This window comes from Monocercomonoides exilis (assembly GCF_001643675.1).
Source record: "Monocercomonoides exilis strain PA203 chromosome Unknown scaffold47-789622, whole genome shotgun sequence".
Lineage (NCBI taxonomy): Eukaryota > Preaxostyla > Oxymonadida > Polymastigidae > Monocercomonoides > Monocercomonoides exilis.
This window is the reverse complement of record NW_027150592.1, coordinates 1-21811: the sequence shown is the minus strand read 5'-3', so window position 1 is coordinate 21811 and position 21811 is coordinate 1. Positions and strand designations below refer to the sequence as shown.

The 21811-nt window shown below is 36.6% G+C and overlaps 17 protein-coding genes across 17 annotated transcripts; 10 read left to right on the top strand and 7 right to left on the bottom strand.

Annotated features, from left to right (window-relative positions):
* Window positions 1-19: 19 nt before the first annotated feature.
* MONOS_18111 (putative replication-associated protein) lies at window positions 20-976 on the top strand (the record flags this gene model as incomplete). The annotated part of the gene is made up of 1 exon (XM_067871098.1): window positions 20-976. One exon carries the CDS (start codon window positions 20-22, stop codon window positions 974-976), a length of 957 nt encoding a protein of 318 aa, XP_067721337.1.
* A 90-nt stretch (window positions 977-1066) lies between these two features.
* On the bottom strand, window positions 1067-2236 carry MONOS_16633c2 (uncharacterized protein; the record flags this gene model as incomplete). The annotated part of the gene is made up of 1 exon (XM_067869529.1): window positions 1067-2236. One exon carries the CDS (start codon window positions 2234-2236, stop codon window positions 1067-1069), a length of 1170 nt encoding a protein of 389 aa, XP_067721336.1.
* Window positions 2237-2879: 643 nt separating this feature from the next.
* On the top strand, window positions 2880-3167 carry MONOS_18110 (uncharacterized protein; the record flags this gene model as incomplete). The annotated part of the gene is made up of 1 exon (XM_067871097.1): window positions 2880-3167. One exon carries the CDS (start codon window positions 2880-2882, stop codon window positions 3165-3167), a length of 288 nt encoding a protein of 95 aa, XP_067721335.1.
* An 82-nt stretch (window positions 3168-3249) lies between these two features.
* On the top strand, window positions 3250-3834 carry MONOS_18109 (uncharacterized protein; the record flags this gene model as incomplete). The annotated part of the gene is made up of 1 exon (XM_067871095.1): window positions 3250-3834. One exon carries the CDS (start codon window positions 3250-3252, stop codon window positions 3832-3834), a length of 585 nt encoding a protein of 194 aa, XP_067721334.1.
* A 90-nt stretch (window positions 3835-3924) lies between these two features.
* Window positions 3925-5634, bottom strand: MONOS_18108 (uncharacterized protein; the record flags this gene model as incomplete). Its single annotated transcript, XM_067871094.1, has 2 exons — window positions 3925-5086; window positions 5351-5634. The coding sequence occupies 2 exons, from the start codon at window positions 5632-5634 to the stop codon at window positions 3925-3927; spliced, it is 1446 nt and encodes a 481-aa protein (XP_067721333.1).
* Window positions 5635-5737: 103 nt separating this feature from the next.
* On the top strand, window positions 5738-6693 carry MONOS_18107 (uncharacterized protein; the record flags this gene model as incomplete). The annotated part of the gene is made up of 2 exons (XM_067871093.1): window positions 5738-6029; window positions 6158-6693. The coding sequence occupies 2 exons, from the start codon at window positions 5738-5740 to the stop codon at window positions 6691-6693; spliced, it is 828 nt and encodes a 275-aa protein (XP_067721332.1).
* A 90-nt stretch (window positions 6694-6783) lies between these two features.
* On the bottom strand, window positions 6784-8493 carry MONOS_18106 (uncharacterized protein; the record flags this gene model as incomplete). The annotated part of the gene is made up of 2 exons (XM_067871092.1): window positions 6784-7945; window positions 8210-8493. 2 exons carry the CDS (start codon window positions 8491-8493, stop codon window positions 6784-6786), a joined length of 1446 nt encoding a protein of 481 aa, XP_067721331.1.
* A 103-nt stretch (window positions 8494-8596) lies between these two features.
* MONOS_18105 (putative replication-associated protein) lies at window positions 8597-9553 on the top strand (the record flags this gene model as incomplete). The annotated part of the gene is made up of 1 exon (XM_067871091.1): window positions 8597-9553. One exon carries the CDS (start codon window positions 8597-8599, stop codon window positions 9551-9553), a length of 957 nt encoding a protein of 318 aa, XP_067721330.1.
* Window positions 9554-9643: 90 nt separating this feature from the next.
* MONOS_18104 (uncharacterized protein) lies at window positions 9644-11353 on the bottom strand (the record flags this gene model as incomplete). The annotated part of the gene is made up of 2 exons (XM_067871090.1): window positions 9644-10805; window positions 11070-11353. 2 exons carry the CDS (start codon window positions 11351-11353, stop codon window positions 9644-9646), a joined length of 1446 nt encoding a protein of 481 aa, XP_067721329.1.
* Window positions 11354-11456: 103 nt separating this feature from the next.
* MONOS_18103 (uncharacterized protein) lies at window positions 11457-11744 on the top strand (the record flags this gene model as incomplete). Its single annotated transcript, XM_067871089.1, has 1 exon — window positions 11457-11744. One exon carries the CDS (start codon window positions 11457-11459, stop codon window positions 11742-11744), a length of 288 nt encoding a protein of 95 aa, XP_067721328.1.
* An 82-nt stretch (window positions 11745-11826) lies between these two features.
* Window positions 11827-12411, top strand: MONOS_18102 (uncharacterized protein; the record flags this gene model as incomplete). Its single annotated transcript, XM_067871088.1, has 1 exon — window positions 11827-12411. The coding sequence occupies one exon, from the start codon at window positions 11827-11829 to the stop codon at window positions 12409-12411; it is 585 nt and encodes a 194-aa protein (XP_067721327.1).
* Window positions 12412-12501: 90 nt separating this feature from the next.
* MONOS_18101 (uncharacterized protein) lies at window positions 12502-14211 on the bottom strand (the record flags this gene model as incomplete). The annotated part of the gene is made up of 2 exons (XM_067871087.1): window positions 12502-13663; window positions 13928-14211. The coding sequence occupies 2 exons, from the start codon at window positions 14209-14211 to the stop codon at window positions 12502-12504; spliced, it is 1446 nt and encodes a 481-aa protein (XP_067721326.1).
* A 103-nt stretch (window positions 14212-14314) lies between these two features.
* Window positions 14315-15271, top strand: MONOS_18100 (putative replication-associated protein; the record flags this gene model as incomplete). The annotated part of the gene is made up of 1 exon (XM_067871086.1): window positions 14315-15271. One exon carries the CDS (start codon window positions 14315-14317, stop codon window positions 15269-15271), a length of 957 nt encoding a protein of 318 aa, XP_067721325.1.
* A 90-nt stretch (window positions 15272-15361) lies between these two features.
* Window positions 15362-16531, bottom strand: MONOS_16633c1 (uncharacterized protein; the record flags this gene model as incomplete). The annotated part of the gene is made up of 1 exon (XM_067869528.1): window positions 15362-16531. One exon carries the CDS (start codon window positions 16529-16531, stop codon window positions 15362-15364), a length of 1170 nt encoding a protein of 389 aa, XP_067721324.1.
* Window positions 16532-17174: 643 nt separating this feature from the next.
* Window positions 17175-18137, top strand: MONOS_16632 (putative replication-associated protein; the record flags this gene model as incomplete). The annotated part of the gene is made up of 1 exon (XM_067869527.1): window positions 17175-18137. The coding sequence occupies one exon, from the start codon at window positions 17175-17177 to the stop codon at window positions 18135-18137; it is 963 nt and encodes a 320-aa protein (XP_067721323.1).
* A 93-nt stretch (window positions 18138-18230) lies between these two features.
* Window positions 18231-19925, bottom strand: MONOS_16681 (uncharacterized protein; the record flags this gene model as incomplete). The annotated part of the gene is made up of 5 exons (XM_067869568.1): window positions 18231-18476; window positions 18660-18851; window positions 18963-19042; window positions 19148-19371; window positions 19756-19925. 5 exons carry the CDS (start codon window positions 19923-19925, stop codon window positions 18231-18233), a joined length of 912 nt encoding a protein of 303 aa, XP_067721322.1.
* Window positions 19926-20146: 221 nt separating this feature from the next.
* On the top strand, window positions 20147-20428 carry MONOS_16682 (uncharacterized protein; the record flags this gene model as incomplete). Its single annotated transcript, XM_067869569.1, has 1 exon — window positions 20147-20428. The coding sequence occupies one exon, from the start codon at window positions 20147-20149 to the stop codon at window positions 20426-20428; it is 282 nt and encodes a 93-aa protein (XP_067721321.1).
* Window positions 20429-21811: the final 1383 nt, after the last annotated feature.

Genomic DNA, 21811 nt, shown 5'->3' with positions numbered 1-21811 from the left:
CCATAAAACAGAAAATATAATGCCGAGAATTCAACAAAAACAAAACAGACATAGATCATACTTCTTAACACTTAATAATTTCACACCGGAAGAGTACCAAGCGTTGCTGGATGTCCGCTGCAAGTATATGATAATAGGCAAGGAGAAAGCACCAAGCACAGGCACACCACATTTGCACGTGTTCATACAGCTAGAGAACCCTAGATCTTTCGATGCTATGAAAGCTCTGTGTCCAAGAGCAGATATTGAAGTTCCTAAAAAAGGAGCAAAAGCATGTATTGACTACATCAAAAAGGATGGGGATTTTGAGGAGTATGGAAGTTGCCCAATTCAGGGTAAAAGATCAGACCTAAAAATAGTAGCAGATAAAATAGCTGAAGGTAAATCTATAATGGAAATATCTGAAGAGCATCCTGATCAATTTATCCTACATTCAAAAGGTATCAAGGATTTATCCTATCTAAAAGTATGGACAAAACAAGGCATGAGAAAAGAACCACGCAAAGTATTTTGGGTTCACGGAAAAGCAAGAACAGGAAAAACCAGATTAGTTGAAACACGAGCTCAAGAAATGCAAACATTATTCGGTATGAGAATTTACCATTGGCCACAAACAGGTTCGTTCATAGATAACTACAGTGGAGAAGAGATAGCTATATTCGACGACTTTAGAGCAGATTGTGGTTTGCCATTCAATCTATGGCTAAAACTTTGTGATCCTTGGTACAACCCTACTGTACCTGTAAAGGGTGGTTCAACTGTTTTCATAGCTGACGTAGTATACTTCACAGACATCGTCGGACCAGAAAGCGAATGGCTAAACAAAATGAAATCCTTAAGAAATGAAGACGTCATGCAAATCAGAGAAAGAGTAACAATCATTGACATAGAATCAGAAGAAACACCATTACCTTCTAACTTCTTGGAGACACAAAACACGGAACCTAACAATGACGAAGAACAAGAAATAAATTAATACTTTTTAATTCATTTTTATTTTTTATATAGTCACTTCTGTACAGTTATAACATGCGTGTTAATTTAAAATGAAATGTTTATAAAAAATTTAATCATCATGCAAAATATTAAAAGATTTGTTATGAACAGGGGCGGAACTGGAGGCGCCGCTTTCACTGGCCAGATCTTTTCCCTCTCCGCCACTGTCCACATTTACATCAACTCCACCGATTCGAGGTTGATTGCTCTGAATTTTATCTGGGATACCAGAAACCTTAAATACATCCAACTGACCAGCAGTAAGAGGCATCCCAGACACATACTTCCATTGATTAAGTCTAATATATTTAACACTAACATTCAACTCCGAAGAACCAGAACCATTCCATAAATTATTAAACTTATCTTCAGGGCCATAACCACCTATAAGATATATCTGATAATGCCAATAATCTTGATCAAAAGTAGAGTTATATCTTGAATGAATATTAGGATAGAAATTACACTTAAACTCAGTTGTCCAATTAGTCTCATCACTGATTCTAAGCAATTTATCCTGATATAATTGAACTCCAAATTCTTTGCACCACCTACGTCTAAAACCGGTGACATAACCACTAGTCATAATAGCAGGATTTTTAAACATAGACCATAAACTAGTTTGTAACGAGTTCGTTATATCACTACCCCACTTTCTAAACACCAATACTCTAACATAAGCATGAGTAAAAGCAGAAGGCTGAAGAGATCCAGCTTGTATATTAATTATAAACTCCCACCGTTGCTTATACAAAATATAATCAACTTTAGGAGACTCTAACTGAGGAGGAACTTCACCAGTAACCCTAAATGAATATATACTATCAGAAGGATACTCTTCTACACTTTGATCACCTACATAAACAGCCATATTGTAAAGACTAAATTTAAATTCACCACCATGATATGACTGATAAATTGGAGGTCTATTCTTATATAGCCAGCCTAAATATTTTCTCTTTCTAATACGATACTTACGAGCTTTTATCCTTCTAATTCTATATCTACTACGCCTTCCTCTCCTATGAATCTTTTTACCTGTTCCAGTTTGCTTAATCTGTTTCCAATTCTGCACTCTTCCCTGACCTATCATTTTAGATAAGCTAACCCTAGAACGATTTAATCTATCATTTCGATAGGCTGTACGAGCAGCATTAGCAACATAACCTAAAGCTGTTCTACCTAACCCTACAGCACCATGGAAAATCCTAGCCCTAGTCTGAGGAGTAGTCCTAGACATAAAAGTATTAAATAATTTTCTAGGTAAGCCTGTTGTTAATTGACCAGGTGTAAACTTCACAATAGACATAAAATACTGATGTGGAAAAGAAGGAATTTCATGATCAAAATCAAGACATATAAAATAAAATTATGGTTAATAATAATTAATTTCTCTTAAAATATAAGGATTATTCCATGCACCATGAAATTCATAAAATATCTGATTATGATTCCTTAAATAATTATTAAAATGAGACTTCAAAAATTTATATAACAATTTTCTCCATGCGACTAATTGCCTATCTTTAGAACCTTGCTTACGTAATCCTCGAGGTCGTCTGCGATTCTTAAACACCATCCAATCATGCAGCTTAGCAAATTTCTCCCATGCTTTATCACTAACACGCTGCAATAAATCTAAGTATTCCATAGCATTCTTCATTTGTAAACCCCAAGCACGTGTCCAGCGAGGTGCCCAATTCTCACTAACATCTTCTTCAAATGCTTCCAAAGTGACAGGAACATCAATAAACCACATTTCATCGGTTAACACTTCCATAAATCGATCACACCCATAATTATTTCGGAAGCACGGAAGTTGCACGGAAGTTGCCAGTAATATTAAGGGCAACTTCCGTGTCACCCATAGATCAGAAGATATAATGCCGAGAATTCAACAAAAACAAAACAGACATAGATCATACTTCTTAACACTTAATAATTTCACACCGGAAGAGTACCAAGCGTTGCTGGATGTCCGCTGCAAGTATATGATAATAGGCAAGGAGAAAGCACCAAGCACAGGCACACCACATTTGCACGTGTTCATACAGCTAGAGAACCCTAGATCTTTCGATGCTATGAAAGCTCTGTGTCCAAGAGCAGATATTGAAGTTCCTAAAAAGGAGCAAAAGCATGTATTGACTACATCAAAAGGATGGGGATTTTGAGGAGTATGGAAGTTGCCCAATTCAGGGTAAAAGATCAGACCTAAAAATAGTAGCAGATAAAATAGCTGAAGGTAAATCTATAATGGAAATATCTGAAGAGCATCCTGATCAATTTATCCTACATTCAAAAGGTATCAAGGATTTATCCTATCTAAAAGTATGGACAAAACAAGGCATGAGAAAAGAACCACGCAAAGTATTTTGGGTTCACGGAAAAGCAAGAACAGGAAAAACCAGATTAGTTGAAACACGAGCTCAAGAAATGCAAACATTATTCGGTATGAGAATTTACCATTGGCCACAAACAGGTTCGTTCATAGATAACTACAGTGGAGAAGAGATAGCTATATTCGACGACTTTAGAGCAGATTGTGGTTTGCCATTCAATCTATGGCTAAAACTTTGTGATCCTTGGTACAACCCTACTGTACCTGTAAAGGGTGGTTCAACTGTTTTCATAGCTGACGTAGTATACTTCACAGACATCGTCGGACCAGAAAGCGAATGGCTAAACAAAATGAAATCCTTAAGAAATGAAGACGTCATGCAAATCAGAGAAAGAGTAACAATCATTGACATAGAATCAGAAGAAACACCATTACCTTCTAACTTCTTGGAGACACAAAACACGGAACCTAACAATGACGAAGAACAAGAAATAAATTAATACTTTTTAATTCATTTTTATTTTTTATATAGTCACTTCTGTACAGTTATAACATGCGTGTTAATTTAAAATGAAATGTTTATAAAAAATTTAATCATCATGCAAAATATTAAAAGATTTGTTATGAACAGGGGCGGAACTGGAGGCGCCGCTTTCACTGGCCAGATCTTTTCCCTCTCCGCCACTGTCCACATTTACATCAACTCCACCGATTCGAGGTTGATTGCTCTGAATTTTATCTGGGATACCAGAAACCTTAAATACATCCAACTGACCAGCAGTAAGAGGCATCCCAGACACATACTTCCATTGATTAAGTCTAATATATTTAACACTAACATTCAACTCCGAAGAACCAGAACCATTCCATAAATTATTAAACTTATCTTCAGGGCCATAACCACCTATAAGATATATCTGATAATGCCAATAATCTTGATCAAAAGTAGAGTTATATCTTGAATGAATATTAGGATAGAAATTACACTTAAACTCAGTTGTCCAATTAGTCTCATCACTGATTCTAAGCAATTTATCCTGATATAATTGAACTCCAAATTCTTTGCACCACCTACGTCTAAAACCGGTGACATAACCACTAGTCATAATAGCAGGATTTTTAAACATAGACCATAAACTAGTTTGTAACGAGTTCGTTATATCACTACCCCACTTTCTAAACACCAATACTCTAACATAAGCATGAGTAAAAGCAGAAGGCTGAAGAGATCCAGCTTGTATATTAATTATAAACTCCCACCGTTGCTTATACAAAATATAATCAACTTTAGGAGACTCTAACTGAGGAGGAACTTCACCAGTAACCCTAAATGAATATATACTATCAGAAGGATACTCTTCTACACTTTGATCACCTACATAAACAGCCATATTGTAAAGACTAAATTTAAATTCACCACCATGATATGACTGATAAATTGGAGGTCTATTCTTATATAGCCAGCCTAAATATTTTCTCTTTCTAATACGATACTTACGAGCTTTTATCCTTCTAATTCTATATCTACTACGCCTTCCTCTCCTATGAATCTTTTTACCTGTTCCAGTTTGCTTAATCTGTTTCCAATTCTGCACTCTTCCCTGACCTATCATTTTAGATAAGCTAACCCTAGAACGATTTAATCTATCATTTCGATAGGCTGTACGAGCAGCATTAGCAACATAACCTAAAGCTGTTCTACCTAACCCTACAGCACCATGGAAAATCCTAGCCCTAGTCTGAGGAGTAGTCCTAGACATAAAAGTATTAAATAATTTTCTAGGTAAGCCTGTTGTTAATTGACCAGGTGTAAACTTCACAATAGACATAAAATACTGATGTGGAAAAGAAGGAATTTCATGATCAAAATCAAGACATATAAAATAAAATTATGGTTAATAATAATTAATTTCTCTTAAAATATAAGGATTATTCCATGCACCATGAAATTCATAAAATATCTGATTATGATTCCTTAAATAATTATTAAAATGAGACTTCAAAAATTTATATAACAATTTTCTCCATGCGACTAATTGCCTATCTTTAGAACCTTGCTTACGTAATCCTCGAGGTCGTCTGCGATTCTTAAACACCATCCAATCATGCAGCTTAGCAAATTTCTCCCATGCTTTATCACTAACACGCTGCAATAAATCTAAGTATTCCATAGCATTCTTCATTTGTAAACCCCAAGCACGTGTCCAGCGAGGTGCCCAATTCTCACTAACATCTTCTTCAAATGCTTCCAAAGTGACAGGAACATCAATAAACCACATTTCATCGGTTAACACTTCCATAAATCGATCACACCCATAATTATTTCGGAAGCACGGAAGTTGCACGGAAGTTGCCAGTAATATTAAGGGCAACTTCCGTGTCACCCATAAAACAGAAAATATAATGCCGAGAATTCAACAAAAACAAAACAGACATAGATCATACTTCTTAACACTTAATAATTTCACACCGGAAGAGTACCAAGCGTTGCTGGATGTCCGCTGCAAGTATATGATAATAGGCAAGGAGAAAGCACCAAGCACAGGCACACCACATTTGCACGTGTTCATACAGCTAGAGAACCCTAGATCTTTCGATGCTATGAAAGCTCTGTGTCCAAGAGCAGATATTGAAGTTCCTAAAAAAGGAGCAAAAGCATGTATTGACTACATCAAAAGGATGGGGATTTTGAGGAGTATGGAAGTTGCCCAATTCAGGGTAAAAGATCAGACCTAAAAATAGTAGCAGATAAAATAGCTGAAGGTAAATCTATAATGGAAATATCTGAAGAGCATCCTGATCAATTTATCCTACATTCAAAAGGTATCAAGGATTTATCCTATCTAAAAGTATGGACAAAACAAGGCATGAGAAAAGAACCACGCAAAGTATTTTGGGTTCACGGAAAAGCAAGAACAGGAAAAACCAGATTAGTTGAAACACGAGCTCAAGAAATGCAAACATTATTCGGTATGAGAATTTACCATTGGCCACAAACAGGTTCGTTCATAGATAACTACAGTGGAGAAGAGATAGCTATATTCGACGACTTTAGAGCAGATTGTGGTTTGCCATTCAATCTATGGCTAAAACTTTGTGATCCTTGGTACAACCCTACTGTACCTGTAAAGGGTGGTTCAACTGTTTTCATAGCTGACGTAGTATACTTCACAGACATCGTCGGACCAGAAAGCGAATGGCTAAACAAAATGAAATCCTTAAGAAATGAAGACGTCATGCAAATCAGAGAAAGAGTAACAATCATTGACATAGAATCAGAAGAAACACCATTACCTTCTAACTTCTTGGAGACACAAAACACGGAACCTAACAATGACGAAGAACAAGAAATAAATTAATACTTTTTAATTCATTTTTATTTTTTATATAGTCACTTCTGTACAGTTATAACATGCGTGTTAATTTAAAATGAAATGTTTATAAAAAATTTAATCATCATGCAAAATATTAAAAGATTTGTTATGAACAGGGGCGGAACTGGAGGCGCCGCTTTCACTGGCCAGATCTTTTCCCTCTCCGCCACTGTCCACATTTACATCAACTCCACCGATTCGAGGTTGATTGCTCTGAATTTTATCTGGGATACCAGAAACCTTAAATACATCCAACTGACCAGCAGTAAGAGGCATCCCAGACACATACTTCCATTGATTAAGTCTAATATATTTAACACTAACATTCAACTCCGAAGAACCAGAACCATTCCATAAATTATTAAACTTATCTTCAGGGCCATAACCACCTATAAGATATATCTGATAATGCCAATAATCTTGATCAAAAGTAGAGTTATATCTTGAATGAATATTAGGATAGAAATTACACTTAAACTCAGTTGTCCAATTAGTCTCATCACTGATTCTAAGCAATTTATCCTGATATAATTGAACTCCAAATTCTTTGCACCACCTACGTCTAAAACCGGTGACATAACCACTAGTCATAATAGCAGGATTTTTAAACATAGACCATAAACTAGTTTGTAACGAGTTCGTTATATCACTACCCCACTTTCTAAACACCAATACTCTAACATAAGCATGAGTAAAAGCAGAAGGCTGAAGAGATCCAGCTTGTATATTAATTATAAACTCCCACCGTTGCTTATACAAAATATAATCAACTTTAGGAGACTCTAACTGAGGAGGAACTTCACCAGTAACCCTAAATGAATATATACTATCAGAAGGATACTCTTCTACACTTTGATCACCTACATAAACAGCCATATTGTAAAGACTAAATTTAAATTCACCACCATGATATGACTGATAAATTGGAGGTCTATTCTTATATAGCCAGCCTAAATATTTTCTCTTTCTAATACGATACTTACGAGCTTTTATCCTTCTAATTCTATATCTACTACGCCTTCCTCTCCTATGAATCTTTTTACCTGTTCCAGTTTGCTTAATCTGTTTCCAATTCTGCACTCTTCCCTGACCTATCATTTTAGATAAGCTAACCCTAGAACGATTTAATCTATCATTTCGATAGGCTGTACGAGCAGCATTAGCAACATAACCTAAAGCTGTTCTACCTAACCCTACAGCACCATGGAAAATCCTAGCCCTAGTCTGAGGAGTAGTCCTAGACATAAAAGTATTAAATAATTTTCTAGGTAAGCCTGTTGTTAATTGACCAGGTGTAAACTTCACAATAGACATAAAATACTGATGTGGAAAAGAAGGAATTTCATGATCAAAATCAAGACATATAAAATAAAATTATGGTTAATAATAATTAATTTCTCTTAAAATATAAGGATTATTCCATGCACCATGAAATTCATAAAATATCTGATTATGATTCCTTAAATAATTATTAAAATGAGACTTCAAAAATTTATATAACAATTTTCTCCATGCGACTAATTGCCTATCTTTAGAACCTTGCTTACGTAATCCTCGAGGTCGTCTGCGATTCTTAAACACCATCCAATCATGCAGCTTAGCAAATTTCTCCCATGCTTTATCACTAACACGCTGCAATAAATCTAAGTATTCCATAGCATTCTTCATTTGTAAACCCCAAGCACGTGTCCAGCGAGGTGCCCAATTCTCACTAACATCTTCTTCAAATGCTTCCAAAGTGACAGGAACATCAATAAACCACATTTCATCGGTTAACACTTCCATAAATCGATCACACCCATAATTATTTCGGAAGCACGGAAGTTGCACGGAAGTTGCCAGTAATATTAAGGGCAACTTCCGTGTCACCCATAGATCAGAAGATATAATGCCGAGAATTCAACAAAAACAAAACAGACATAGATCATACTTCTTAACACTTAATAATTTCACACCGGAAGAGTACCAAGCGTTGCTGGATGTCCGCTGCAAGTATATGATAATAGGCAAGGAGAAAGCACCAAGCACAGGCACACCACATTTGCACGTGTTCATACAGCTAGAGAACCCTAGATCTTTCGATGCTATGAAAGCTCTGTGTCCAAGAGCAGATATTGAAGTTCCTAAAAAAGGAGCAAAAGCATGTATTGACTACATCAAAAAGGATGGGGATTTTGAGGAGTATGGAAGTTGCCCAATTCAGGGTAAAAGATCAGACCTAAAAATAGTAGCAGATAAAATAGCTGAAGGTAAATCTATAATGGAAATATCTGAAGAGCATCCTGATCAATTTATCCTACATTCAAAAGGTATCAAGGATTTATCCTATCTAAAAGTATGGACAAAACAAGGCATGAGAAAAGAACCACGCAAAGTATTTTGGGTTCACGGAAAAGCAAGAACAGGAAAAACCAGATTAGTTGAAACACGAGCTCAAGAAATGCAAACATTATTCGGTATGAGAATTTACCATTGGCCACAAACAGGTTCGTTCATAGATAACTACAGTGGAGAAGAGATAGCTATATTCGACGACTTTAGAGCAGATTGTGGTTTGCCATTCAATCTATGGCTAAAACTTTGTGATCCTTGGTACAACCCTACTGTACCTGTAAAGGGTGGTTCAACTGTTTTCATAGCTGACGTAGTATACTTCACAGACATCGTCGGACCAGAAAGCGAATGGCTAAACAAAATGAAATCCTTAAGAAATGAAGACGTCATGCAAATCAGAGAAAGAGTAACAATCATTGACATAGAATCAGAAGAAACACCATTACCTTCTAACTTCTTGGAGACACAAAACACGGAACCTAACAATGACGAAGAACAAGAAATAAATTAATACTTTTTAATTCATTTTTATTTTTTATATAGTCACTTCTGTACAGTTATAACATGCGTGTTAATTTAAAATGAAATGTTTATAAAAAATTTAATCATCATGCAAAATATTAAAAGATTTGTTATGAACAGGGGCGGAACTGGAGGCGCCGCTTTCACTGGCCAGATCTTTTCCCTCTCCGCCACTGTCCACATTTACATCAACTCCACCGATTCGAGGTTGATTGCTCTGAATTTTATCTGGGATACCAGAAACCTTAAATACATCCAACTGACCAGCAGTAAGAGGCATCCCAGACACATACTTCCATTGATTAAGTCTAATATATTTAACACTAACATTCAACTCCGAAGAACCAGAACCATTCCATAAATTATTAAACTTATCTTCAGGGCCATAACCACCTATAAGATATATCTGATAATGCCAATAATCTTGATCAAAAGTAGAGTTATATCTTGAATGAATATTAGGATAGAAATTACACTTAAACTCAGTTGTCCAATTAGTCTCATCACTGATTCTAAGCAATTTATCCTGATATAATTGAACTCCAAATTCTTTGCACCACCTACGTCTAAAACCGGTGACATAACCACTAGTCATAATAGCAGGATTTTTAAACATAGACCATAAACTAGTTTGTAACGAGTTCGTTATATCACTACCCCACTTTCTAAACACCAATACTCTAACATAAGCATGAGTAAAAGCAGAAGGCTGAAGAGATCCAGCTTGTATATTAATTATAAACTCCCACCGTTGCTTATACAAAATATAATCAACTTTAGGAGACTCTAACTGAGGAGGAACTTCACCAGTAACCCTAAATGAATATATACTATCAGAAGGATACTCTTCTACACTTTGATCACCTACATAAACAGCCATATTGTAAAGACTAAATTTAAATTCACCACCATGATATGACTGATAAATTGGAGGTCTATTCTTATATAGCCAGCCTAAATATTTTCTCTTTCTAATACGATACTTACGAGCTTTTATCCTTCTAATTCTATATCTACTACGCCTTCCTCTCCTATGAATCTTTTTACCTGTTCCAGTTTGCTTAATCTGTTTCCAATTCTGCACTCTTCCCTGACCTATCATTTTAGATAAGCTAACCCTAGAACGATTTAATCTATCATTTCGATAGGCTGTACGAGCAGCATTAGCAACATAACCTAAAGCTGTTCTACCTAACCCTACAGCACCATGGAAAATCCTAGCCCTAGTCTGAGGAGTAGTCCTAGACATAAAAGTATTAAATAATTTTCTAGGTAAGCCTGTTGTTAATTGACCAGGTGTAAACTTCACAATAGACATAAAATACTGATGTGGAAAAGAAGGAATTTCATGATCAAAATCAAGACATATAAAATAAAATTATGGTTAATAATAATTAATTTCTCTTAAAATATAAGGATTATTCCATGCACCATGAAATTCATAAAATATCTGATTATGATTCCTTAAATAATTATTAAAATGAGACTTCAAAAATTTATATAACAATTTTCTCCATGCGACTAATTGCCTATCTTTAGAACCTTGCTTACGTAATCCTCGAGGTCGTCTGCGATTCTTAAACACCATCCAATCATGCAGCTTAGCAAATTTCTCCCATGCTTTATCACTAACACGCTGCAATAAATCTAAGTATTCCATAGCATTCTTCATTTGTAAACCCCAAGCACGTGTCCAGCGAGGTGCCCAATTCTCACTAACATCTTCTTCAAATGCTTCCAAAGTGACAGGAACATCAATAAACCACATTTCATCGGTTAACACTTCCATAAATCGATCACACCCATAATTATTTCGGAAGCACGGAAGTTGCACGGAAGTTGCCAGTAATATTAAGGGCAACTTCCGTGTCACCCATAGATCAGAAGATATAATGCCGAGAATTCAACAAAAACAAAACAGACATAGATCATACTTCTTAACACTTAATAATTTCACACCGGAAGAGTACCAAGCGTTGCTGGATGTCCGCTGCAAGTATATGATAATAGGCAAGGAGAAAGCACCAAGCACAGGCACACCACATTTGCACGTGTTCATACAGCTAGAGAACCCTAGATCTTTCGATGCTATGAAAGCTCTGTGTCCAAGAGCAGATATTGAAGTTCCTAAAAAGGAGCAAAAGCATGTATTGACTACATCAAAAGGATGGGGATTTTGAGGAGTATGGAAGTTGCCCAATTCAGGGTAAAAGATCAGACCTAAAAATAGTAGCAGATAAAATAGCTGAAGGTAAATCTATAATGGAAATATCTGAAGAGCATCCTGATCAATTTATCCTACATTCAAAAGGTATCAAGGATTTATCCTATCTAAAAGTATGGACAAAACAAGGCATGAGAAAAGAACCACGCAAAGTATTTTGGGTTCACGGAAAAGCAAGAACAGGAAAAACCAGATTAGTTGAAACACGAGCTCAAGAAATGCAAACATTATTCGGTATGAGAATTTACCATTGGCCACAAACAGGTTCGTTCATAGATAACTACAGTGGAGAAGAGATAGCTATATTCGACGACTTTAGAGCAGATTGTGGTTTGCCATTCAATCTATGGCTAAAACTTTGTGATCCTTGGTACAACCCTACTGTACCTGTAAAGGGTGGTTCAACTGTTTTCATAGCTGACGTAGTATACTTCACAGACATCGTCGGACCAGAAAGCGAATGGCTAAACAAAATGAAATCCTTAAGAAATGAAGACGTCATGCAAATCAGAGAAAGAGTAACAATCATTGACATAGAATCAGAAGAAACACCATTACCTTCTAACTTCTTGGAGACACAAAACACGGAACCTAACAATGACGAAGAACAAGAAATAAATTAATACTTTTTAATTCATTTTTATTTTTTATATAGTCACTTCTGTACAGTTATAACATGCGTGTTAATTTAAAATGAAATGTTTATAAAAAATTTAATCATCATGCAAAATATTAAAAGATTTGTTATGAACAGGGGCGGAACTGGAGGCGCCGCTTTCACTGGCCAGATCTTTTCCCTCTCCGCCACTGTCCACATTTACATCAACTCCACCGATTCGAGGTTGATTGCTCTGAATTTTATCTGGGATACCAGAAACCTTAAATACATCCAACTGACCAGCAGTAAGAGGCATCCCAGACACATACTTCCATTGATTAAGTCTAATATATTTAACACTAACATTCAACTCCGAAGAACCAGAACCATTCCATAAATTATTAAACTTATCTTCAGGGCCATAACCACCTATAAGATATATCTGATAATGCCAATAATCTTGATCAAAAGTAGAGTTATATCTTGAATGAATATTAGGATAGAAATTACACTTAAACTCAGTTGTCCAATTAGTCTCATCACTGATTCTAAGCAATTTATCCTGATATAATTGAACTCCAAATTCTTTGCACCACCTACGTCTAAAACCGGTGACATAACCACTAGTCATAATAGCAGGATTTTTAAACATAGACCATAAACTAGTTTGTAACGAGTTCGTTATATCACTACCCCACTTTCTAAACACCAATACTCTAACATAAGCATGAGTAAAAGCAGAAGGCTGAAGAGATCCAGCTTGTATATTAATTATAAACTCCCACCGTTGCTTATACAAAATATAATCAACTTTAGGAGACTCTAACTGAGGAGGAACTTCACCAGTAACCCTAAATGAATATATACTATCAGAAGGATACTCTTCTACACTTTGATCACCTACATAAACAGCCATATTGTAAAGACTAAATTTAAATTCACCACCATGATATGACTGATAAATTGGAGGTCTATTCTTATATAGCCAGCCTAAATATTTTCTCTTTCTAATACGATACTTACGAGCTTTTATCCTTCTAATTCTATATCTACTACGCCTTCCTCTCCTATGAATCTTTTTACCTGTTCCAGTTTGCTTAATCTGTTTCCAATTCTGCACTCTTCCCTGACCTATCATTTTAGATAAGCTAACCCTAGAACGATTTAATCTATCATTTCGATAGGCTGTACGAGCAGCATTAGCAACATAACCTAAAGCTGTTCTACCTAACCCTACAGCACCATGGAAAATCCTAGCCCTAGTCTGAGGAGTAGTCCTAGACATAAAAGTATTAAATAATTTTCTAGGTAAGCCTGTTGTTAATTGACCAGGTGTAAACTTCACAATAGACATAAAATACTGATGTGGAAAAGAAGGAATTTCATGATCAAAATCAAGACATATAAAATAAAATTATGGTTAATAATAATTAATTTCTCTTAAAATATAAGGATTATTCCATGCACCATGAAATTCATAAAATATCTGATTATGATTCCTTAAATAATTATTAAAATGAGACTTCAAAAATTTATATAACAATTTTCTCCATGCGACTAATTGCCTATCTTTAGAACCTTGCTTACGTAATCCTCGAGGTCGTCTGCGATTCTTAAACACCATCCAATCATGCAGCTTAGCAAATTTCTCCCATGCTTTATCACTAACACGCTGCAATAAATCTAAGTATTCCATAGCATTCTTCATTTGTAAACCCCAAGCACGTGTCCAGCGAGGTGCCCAATTCTCACTAACATCTTCTTCAAATGCTTCCAAAGTGACAGGAACATCAATAAACCACATTTCATCGGTTAACACTTCCATAAATCGATCACACCCATAATTATTTCGGAAGCACGGAAGTTGCACGGAAGTTGCCAGTAATATTAAGGGCAACTTCCGTGTCACCCATAGATCAGAAGATATAATGCCGAGAATTCAACAAAAACAAAACAGACATAGATCATACTTCTTAACACTTAATAATTTCACACCGGAAGAGTACCAAGCGTTGCTGGATGTCCGCTGCAAGTATATGATAATAGGCAAGGAGAAAGCACCAAGCACAGGCACACCACATTTGCACGTGTTCATACAGCTAGAGAACCCTAGATCTTTCGATGCTATGAAAGCTCTGTGTCCAAGAGCAGATATTGAAGTTCCTAAAAAAGGAGCAAAAGCATGTATTGACTACATCAAAAAGGATGGGGATTTTGAGGAGTATGGAAGTTGCCCAATTCAGGGTAAAAGATCAGACCTAAAAATAGTAGCAGATAAAATAGCTGAAGGTAAATCTATAATGGAAATATCTGAAGAGCATCCTGATCAATTTATCCTACATTCAAAAGGTATCAAGGATTTATCCTATCTAAAAGTATGGACAAAACAAGGCATGAGAAAAGAACCACGCAAAGTATTTTGGGTTCACGGAAAAGCAAGAACAGGAAAAACCAGATTAGTTGAAACACGAGCTCAAGAAATGCAAACATTATTCGGTATGAGAATTTACCATTGGCCACAAACAGGTTCGTTCATAGATAACTACAGTGGAGAAGAGATAGCTATATTCGACGACTTTAGAGCAGATTGTGGTTTGCCATTCAATCTATGGCTAAAACTTTGTGATCCTTGGTACAACCCTACTGTACCTGTAAAGGGTGGTTCAACTGTTTTCATAGCTGACGTAGTATACTTCACAGACATCGTCGGACCAGAAAGCGAATGGCTAAACAAAATGAAATCCTTAAGAAATGAAGACGTCATGCAAATCAGAGAAAGAGTAACAATCATTGACATAGAATCAGAAGAAACACCATTACCTTCTAACTTCTTGGAGACACAAAACACGGAACCTAACAATGACGAAGAACAAGAAATAAATTAATACTTTTTAATTCATTTTTATTTTTTATATAGTCACTTCTGTACAGTTATAACATGCGTGTTAATTTAAAATGAAATGTTTATAAAAAATTTAATCATCATGCAAAATATTAAAAGATTTGTTATGAACAGGGGCGGAACTGGAGGCGCCGCTTTCACTGGCCAGATCTTTTCCCTCTCCGCCACTGTCCACATTTACATCAACTCCACCGATTCGAGGTTGATTGCTCTGAATTTTATCTGGGATACCAGAAACCTTAAATACATCCAACTGACCAGCAGTAAGAGGCATCCCAGACACATACTTCCATTGATTAAGTCTAATATATTTAACACTAACATTCAACTCCGAAGAACCAGAACCATTCCATAAATTATTAAACTTATCTTCAGGGCCATAACCACCTATAAGATATATCTGATAATGCCAATAATCTTGATCAAAAGTAGAGTTATATCTTGAATGAATATTAGGATAGAAATTACACTTAAACTCAGTTGTCCAATTAGTCTCATCACTGATTCTAAGCAATTTATCCTGATATAATTGAACTCCAAATTCTTTGCACCACCTACGTCTAAAACCGGTGACATAACCACTAGTCATAATAGCAGGATTTTTAAACATAGACCATAAACTAGTTTGTAACGAGTTCGTTATATCACTACCCCACTTTCTAAACACCAATACTCTAACATAAGCATGAGTAAAAGCAGAAGGCTGAAGAGATCCAGCTTGTATATTAATTATAAACTCCCACCGTTGCTTATACAAAATATAATCAACTTTAGGAGACTCTAACTGAGGAGGAACTTCACCAGTAACCCTAAATGAATATATACTATCAGAAGGATACTCTTCTACACTTTGATCACCTACATAAACAGCCATATTGTAAAGACTAAATTTAAATTCACCACCATGATATGACTGATAAATTGGAGGTCTATTCTTATATAGCCAGCCTAAATATTTTCTCTTTCTAATACGATACTTACGAGCTTTTATCCTTCTAATTCTATATCTACTACGCCTTCCTCTCCTATGAATCTTTTTACCTGTTCCAGTTTGCTTAATCTGTTTCCAATTCTGCACTCTTCCCTGACCTATCATTTTAGATAAGCTAACCCTAGAACGATTTAATCTATCATTTCGATAGGCTGTACGAGCAGCATTAGCAACATAACCTAAAGCTGTTCTACCTAACCCTACAGCACCATGGAAAATCCTAGCCCTAGTCTGAGGAGTAGTCCTAGACATAAAAGTATTAAATAATTTTCTAGGTAAGCCTGTTGTTAATTGACCAGGTGTAAACTTCACAATAGACATAAAATACTGATGTGGAAAAGAAGGAATTTCATGATCAAAATCAAGACATATAAAATAAAATTATGGTTAATAATAATTAATTTCTCTTAAAATATAAGGATTATTCCATGCACCATGAAATTCATAAAATATCTGATTATGATTCCTTAAATAATTATTAAAATGAGACTTCAAAAATTTATATAACAATTTTCTCCATGCGACTAATTGCCTATCTTTAGAACCTTGCTTACGTAATCCTCGAGGTCGTCTGCGATTCTTAAACACCATCCAATCATGCAGCTTAGCAAATTTCTCCCATGCTTTATCACTAACACGCTGCAATAAATCTAAGTATTCCATAGCATTCTTCATTTGTAAACCCCAAGCACGTGTCCAGCGAGGTGCCCAATTCTCACTAACATCTTCTTCAAATGCTTCCAAAGTGACAGGAACATCAATAAACCACATTTCATCGGTTAACACTTCCATAAATCGATCACACCCATAATTATTTCGGAAGCACGGAAGTTGCACGGAAGTTGCCAGTAATATTAAGGGCAACTTCCGTGTCACCCATAGATCAGAAGATATAATGCCGAGAATTCAACAAAAACAAAACAGACATAGATCATACTTCTTAACACTTAATAATTTCACACCGGAAGAGTACCAAGCGTTGCTGGATGTCCGCTGCAAGTATATGATAATAGGCAAGGAGAAAGCACCAAGCACAGGCACACCACATTTGCACGTGTTCATACAGCTAGAGAACCCTAGATCTTTCGATGCTATGAAAGCTCTGTGTCCAAGAGCAGATATTGAAGTTCCTAAAAAAGGAGCAAAAGCATGTATTGACTACATCAAAAAGGATGGGGATTTTGAGGAGTATGGAAGTTGCCCAATTCAGGGTAAAAGATCAGACCTAAAAATAGTAGCAGATAAAATAGCTGAAGGTAAATCTATAATGGAAATATCTGAAGAGCATCCTGATCAATTTATCCTACATTCAAAAGGTATCAAGGATTTATCCTATCTAAAAGTATGGACAAAACAAGGCATGAGAAAAGAACCACGCAAAGTATTTTGGGTTCACGGAAAAGCAAGAACAGGAAAAACCAGATTAGTTGAAACACGAGCTCAAGAAATGCAAACATTATTCGGTATGAGAATTTACCATTGGCCACAAACAGGTTCGTTCATAGATAACTACAGTGGAGAAGAGATAGCTATATTCGACGACTTTAGAGCAGATTGTGGTTTGCCATTCAATCTATGGTTAAAAATCTGCGACCCATGGTACAATCCAACAGTACCTGTAAAAGGAGGTAGTACAGTTTTCAGCGCTGACGTAGTATACTTCACTGACATAGTTGGGCCAGAATCGGAATGGCTTAATAAATTTACTAGCTTAAGAACAGAAGATATACAACAAATAAGAGAAAGAATTACAACAATAGATATTGAAGATGAAAATACTCCTCTACCATCAAATCTATTTGAAACACAAGAAACAGAACCGAATCCAGAAGAATCAGATTTTTCTAACCAAATTTAATTTATAAATTTTATTTTTATATATAGTCATCTCTGTAAAGTTTAACATGCGTATTTTATTATAATTGAAATGTTTTTTTCAAAAAAAAAATTATTAATTATCATCATGTAAAATAGTAAAAGAAGAGGAGGGGGTAGGGGTCGAACCGGTGGCGCCTGTTTCACCCGCGGGTTCATTACCGCTTAGACCACTACCCTCCCGTTCATCAAATCCCCCTAACCTAGGGGCTACACTTTGATTTTTATTAGGTAACCCTGTTATTGTCAACCGAGAAATATCACCAGTACCTAATGGCATACCAGACACAAATTTCCATAAGGAAGTACGAACATAATCAGTCTGTAAAGTTAAATTAGGAGTATTCGTATATAAATTTTCAAATTTATCTTCTACTCCAAAACCACATATAATAAATATTCTATAAAACCATCTATTAGCATCAAATGAACTGTTATATCTTGTATGCATATTAGGATAAAAATTAATTTTGTATTCCGTAGCCCAGTTTGTATCATCAGAAACCCTAAGAAGTTTATCTGAATATAATTGAATTCCAAACTCCTTAAGCCAACGGGATTTAAACCCTGTCACATATCCCGAAGTTAATAAATAAGGATATTTAAACATAGACCAAAGCGATTCTTGAACATCATTTGTTACAGCAGATCCATACTTACGAAAAGATATAACTCTAATATATGCATGAGTATAATCCTTTGTTGCATTAGCATTACCAATAAACTTAAATAAAAATTCCCATCGTTGTTTATATAAAATATAATCAGCATCTATATTAGAAAATGGTATAGGTTGCACATTGGATACATTAAATGAATATATAGAATTAGCTGGATAAACAGTAGCTGGTGTACCAGCTTGATAAAAAGGCATATTGTAAACTTGAACTGAAAAAGTATCCGACGTAAATGATCTATAAATCGCAGGTCTATTCTTATACATCCAATTTAGATACTTTCTTTTCCCTATCCTAAATCTCCTTTTCATCATACGTCTAAGTCTAAATTTATACCTACGTCCACGTCTATGTATCTTTTTCCCTACACCAGTCTGTTTAACCTGCTTCCAGTTTTGTACACGTCCTTGACCATACAAATCAGCACCAATTTTTCTGGCTCGATTAATACGATCAGCTCTATATGATTCCCTAGCACTAGATAACAATCTAGAACCTACATTTCTACCAAAATTAACTGCTGCATGAAACATACGTTGCCTAGTTTGTGGCGTTGTATGAGAATAAAAAGATTTCAGCAATCTAGATCCAAAACCTAATGTTTGTAGTGGTTTATATTTAACAATCGACATGAAAAAATGTAAAGTAAAAAAAGGAATTTTCAGATCAATATCTAGAAACATAAAATAAAATAATGGTTATTCAAAATGTATCCCTTGAAATAGCCAAGGTACATTCCATCTACCATTAAATGCTCTATAAATCTCAACATGTTTATGCATAAATAAATTATAAACTCTTTTAATTAATGGATAACAATGTCTTTGAAATGATGCTATTTGATTCCGCTCACTGCCTACCCTACGCTGAGCCCTAGGCCTTCGTCTATTACGTGCTTTCATTATCAAATAAACCCTATCAAACTCCTCTCGAGCTTTGGCTACTACATGTAAAGCCCTACCTATATACCAATCAACATTTTCCATCTGTAGCTCCCACGCTCTGGTCCATCTCGGAGCCCACATCACATCCAATTCTTCAATCACTGCTTCTTTTGTAACCGGAATATCACCTAACCAAGCAAATCTCACCATACAAAAATTTTGATCACAACCCATAATAATTGGCTGACTACGGAAGTGACTACGGAAGTTGCCAGTAATATTAAGGGCAACTTCCGTAAACCCATAAAACGGAATATATAATGCCGAAGATTCAAAAACAAAGAAACGCTCAGCATAGAAGTTATTTCTTAACGTTAAATAACTTTACACCAGAGGAATATCAAGCTTTGTTAGATGTAAGATGCAAATACATGATTATCGGAAAAGAAAAAGCGCCTTCGACTGGGACCCCACACATACATGTATATGTTCAATTTGCTACACCAAGAAGTTTCGATACAGTCAAAGCACTATGTCCACGTGCTGATATAGAAATCCCTAAAAAGGGACCAAAAGCGTGTATAGAATATGTAAAAAAGGATGGAGATTATGAGGAATTCGGAGAACCTCCAGCTCAAGGAAAGAGAACAGACTTGGTTAGGGTTAGGGTTAGGTTAGGGTTAGGGTTAGGGTTAGGGTTAGGGTTAGGTTAGGGTTAGGGTTAGGGTTAGGGTTAGGGTTAGGGTTAGGGTTAGGGTTAGGGTTAGGGTTAGGGTTAGGGTTAGGGTTAGGGTTCAAACTAGGTTAGGGTTAGGGTTAGGGTTAGGGTTAGGGTTAGGGTTAGGGTTAGGGTTAGGGTTAGGGTTAGGGTTAGGGTTAGGGTTAGGGTTAGGGTTAGGGGTTAGGGTTAGGGTTAGGGTTAGGGTTAGGGTTAGGGGTTAGGGTTAGGGTTAGGGTTAGGGTTAGGGTTAGGGGTTAGGGTTAGGGTTAGGGTTAGGGTTAGGGTTAGGGTTAGGGTTAGGGTTAGGGTTAGGGTTAGGGTTAGGGTTAGGGTTAGGGTTAGGGTTAGGGTTAGGGTTAGGGTTAGGGTTAGGGTTAGGGGTTAGGGTTAGGGTTAGGGTTAGGGTTAGGGTTAGGGTTAGGGTTAGGGTTAGGGTTAGGGTTAGGGTTAGGGTTAGGGTTAGGGTTAGGGTTAGGGTTAGGGTTAGGGTTAGGGTTAGGTTAGGGTTAGGGTTAGGGTTAGGGGTTAGGTTAGGGTTAGGGTTAGGGTTAGGTTAGGTTAGGGTTAGGGTTAGGGTTAGGTTAGGGTTAGGGGTTAGGGTTAGGGTTAGGGTTAGGGTTAGGGTTAGGTTAGGGTTAGGGTTAGGGTTAGGGTTAGGGTTAGGGTTAGGGTTAGGGTTAGGGTTAGGGTTAGGGTTAGGGTTAGGGTTAGGGTTAGGGTTAGGGTTAGGGTTAGGGTTAGGGTTAGGGTTAGGGTTAGGGTTAGGTTAGGGTTAGGTTAGGGTTAGGGTTAGGGTTAGGGTTAGGGTTAGGGTTAGGGGTTAGGGTTAGGGTTAGGGTTAGGGTTAGGTTAGGGTTAGGGTTAGGGTTAGGGTTAGGGTTAGGGTTAGGGTTAGGGTTAGGGTTAGGGTTAGGGTTAGGGTTAGGGTTAGGGTTAGGGTTAGGGTTAGGGTTAGGGTTAGGGTTAGGGTTAGGGTTAGGGTTAGGGGTTAGGGTTAGGGTTAGGGTTAGGGTTAGGGTTAGGGTTAGGGTTAGGGTTAGGGTTAGGGGTTAGGGTTAGGGTTAGGGTTAGGGTTAGGGTTAGGGTTAGGGTTAGGGTTAGGGTTAGGGTTAGGGGTTAGGGTTAGGGTTAGGGTTAGGGTTAGGGTTAGGGTTAGGGTTAGGGTTAGGGTTAGGGTTAGGGTTAGGGTTAGGGTTAGGGTTAGGGTTAGGGTTAGGGTTAGGGTTAGGTTAGGGTTAGGGTTAGGGTTAGGGTTAGGGTTAGGGTTAGGGTTAGGGTTAGGGTTAGGGTTAGGGTTAGGGTTAGGGTTAGGGTTAGGGTTAGGGTTAGGGTTAGGGTTAGGGTTAGGGTTAGGGTTAGGGTTAGGGTTAGGGTT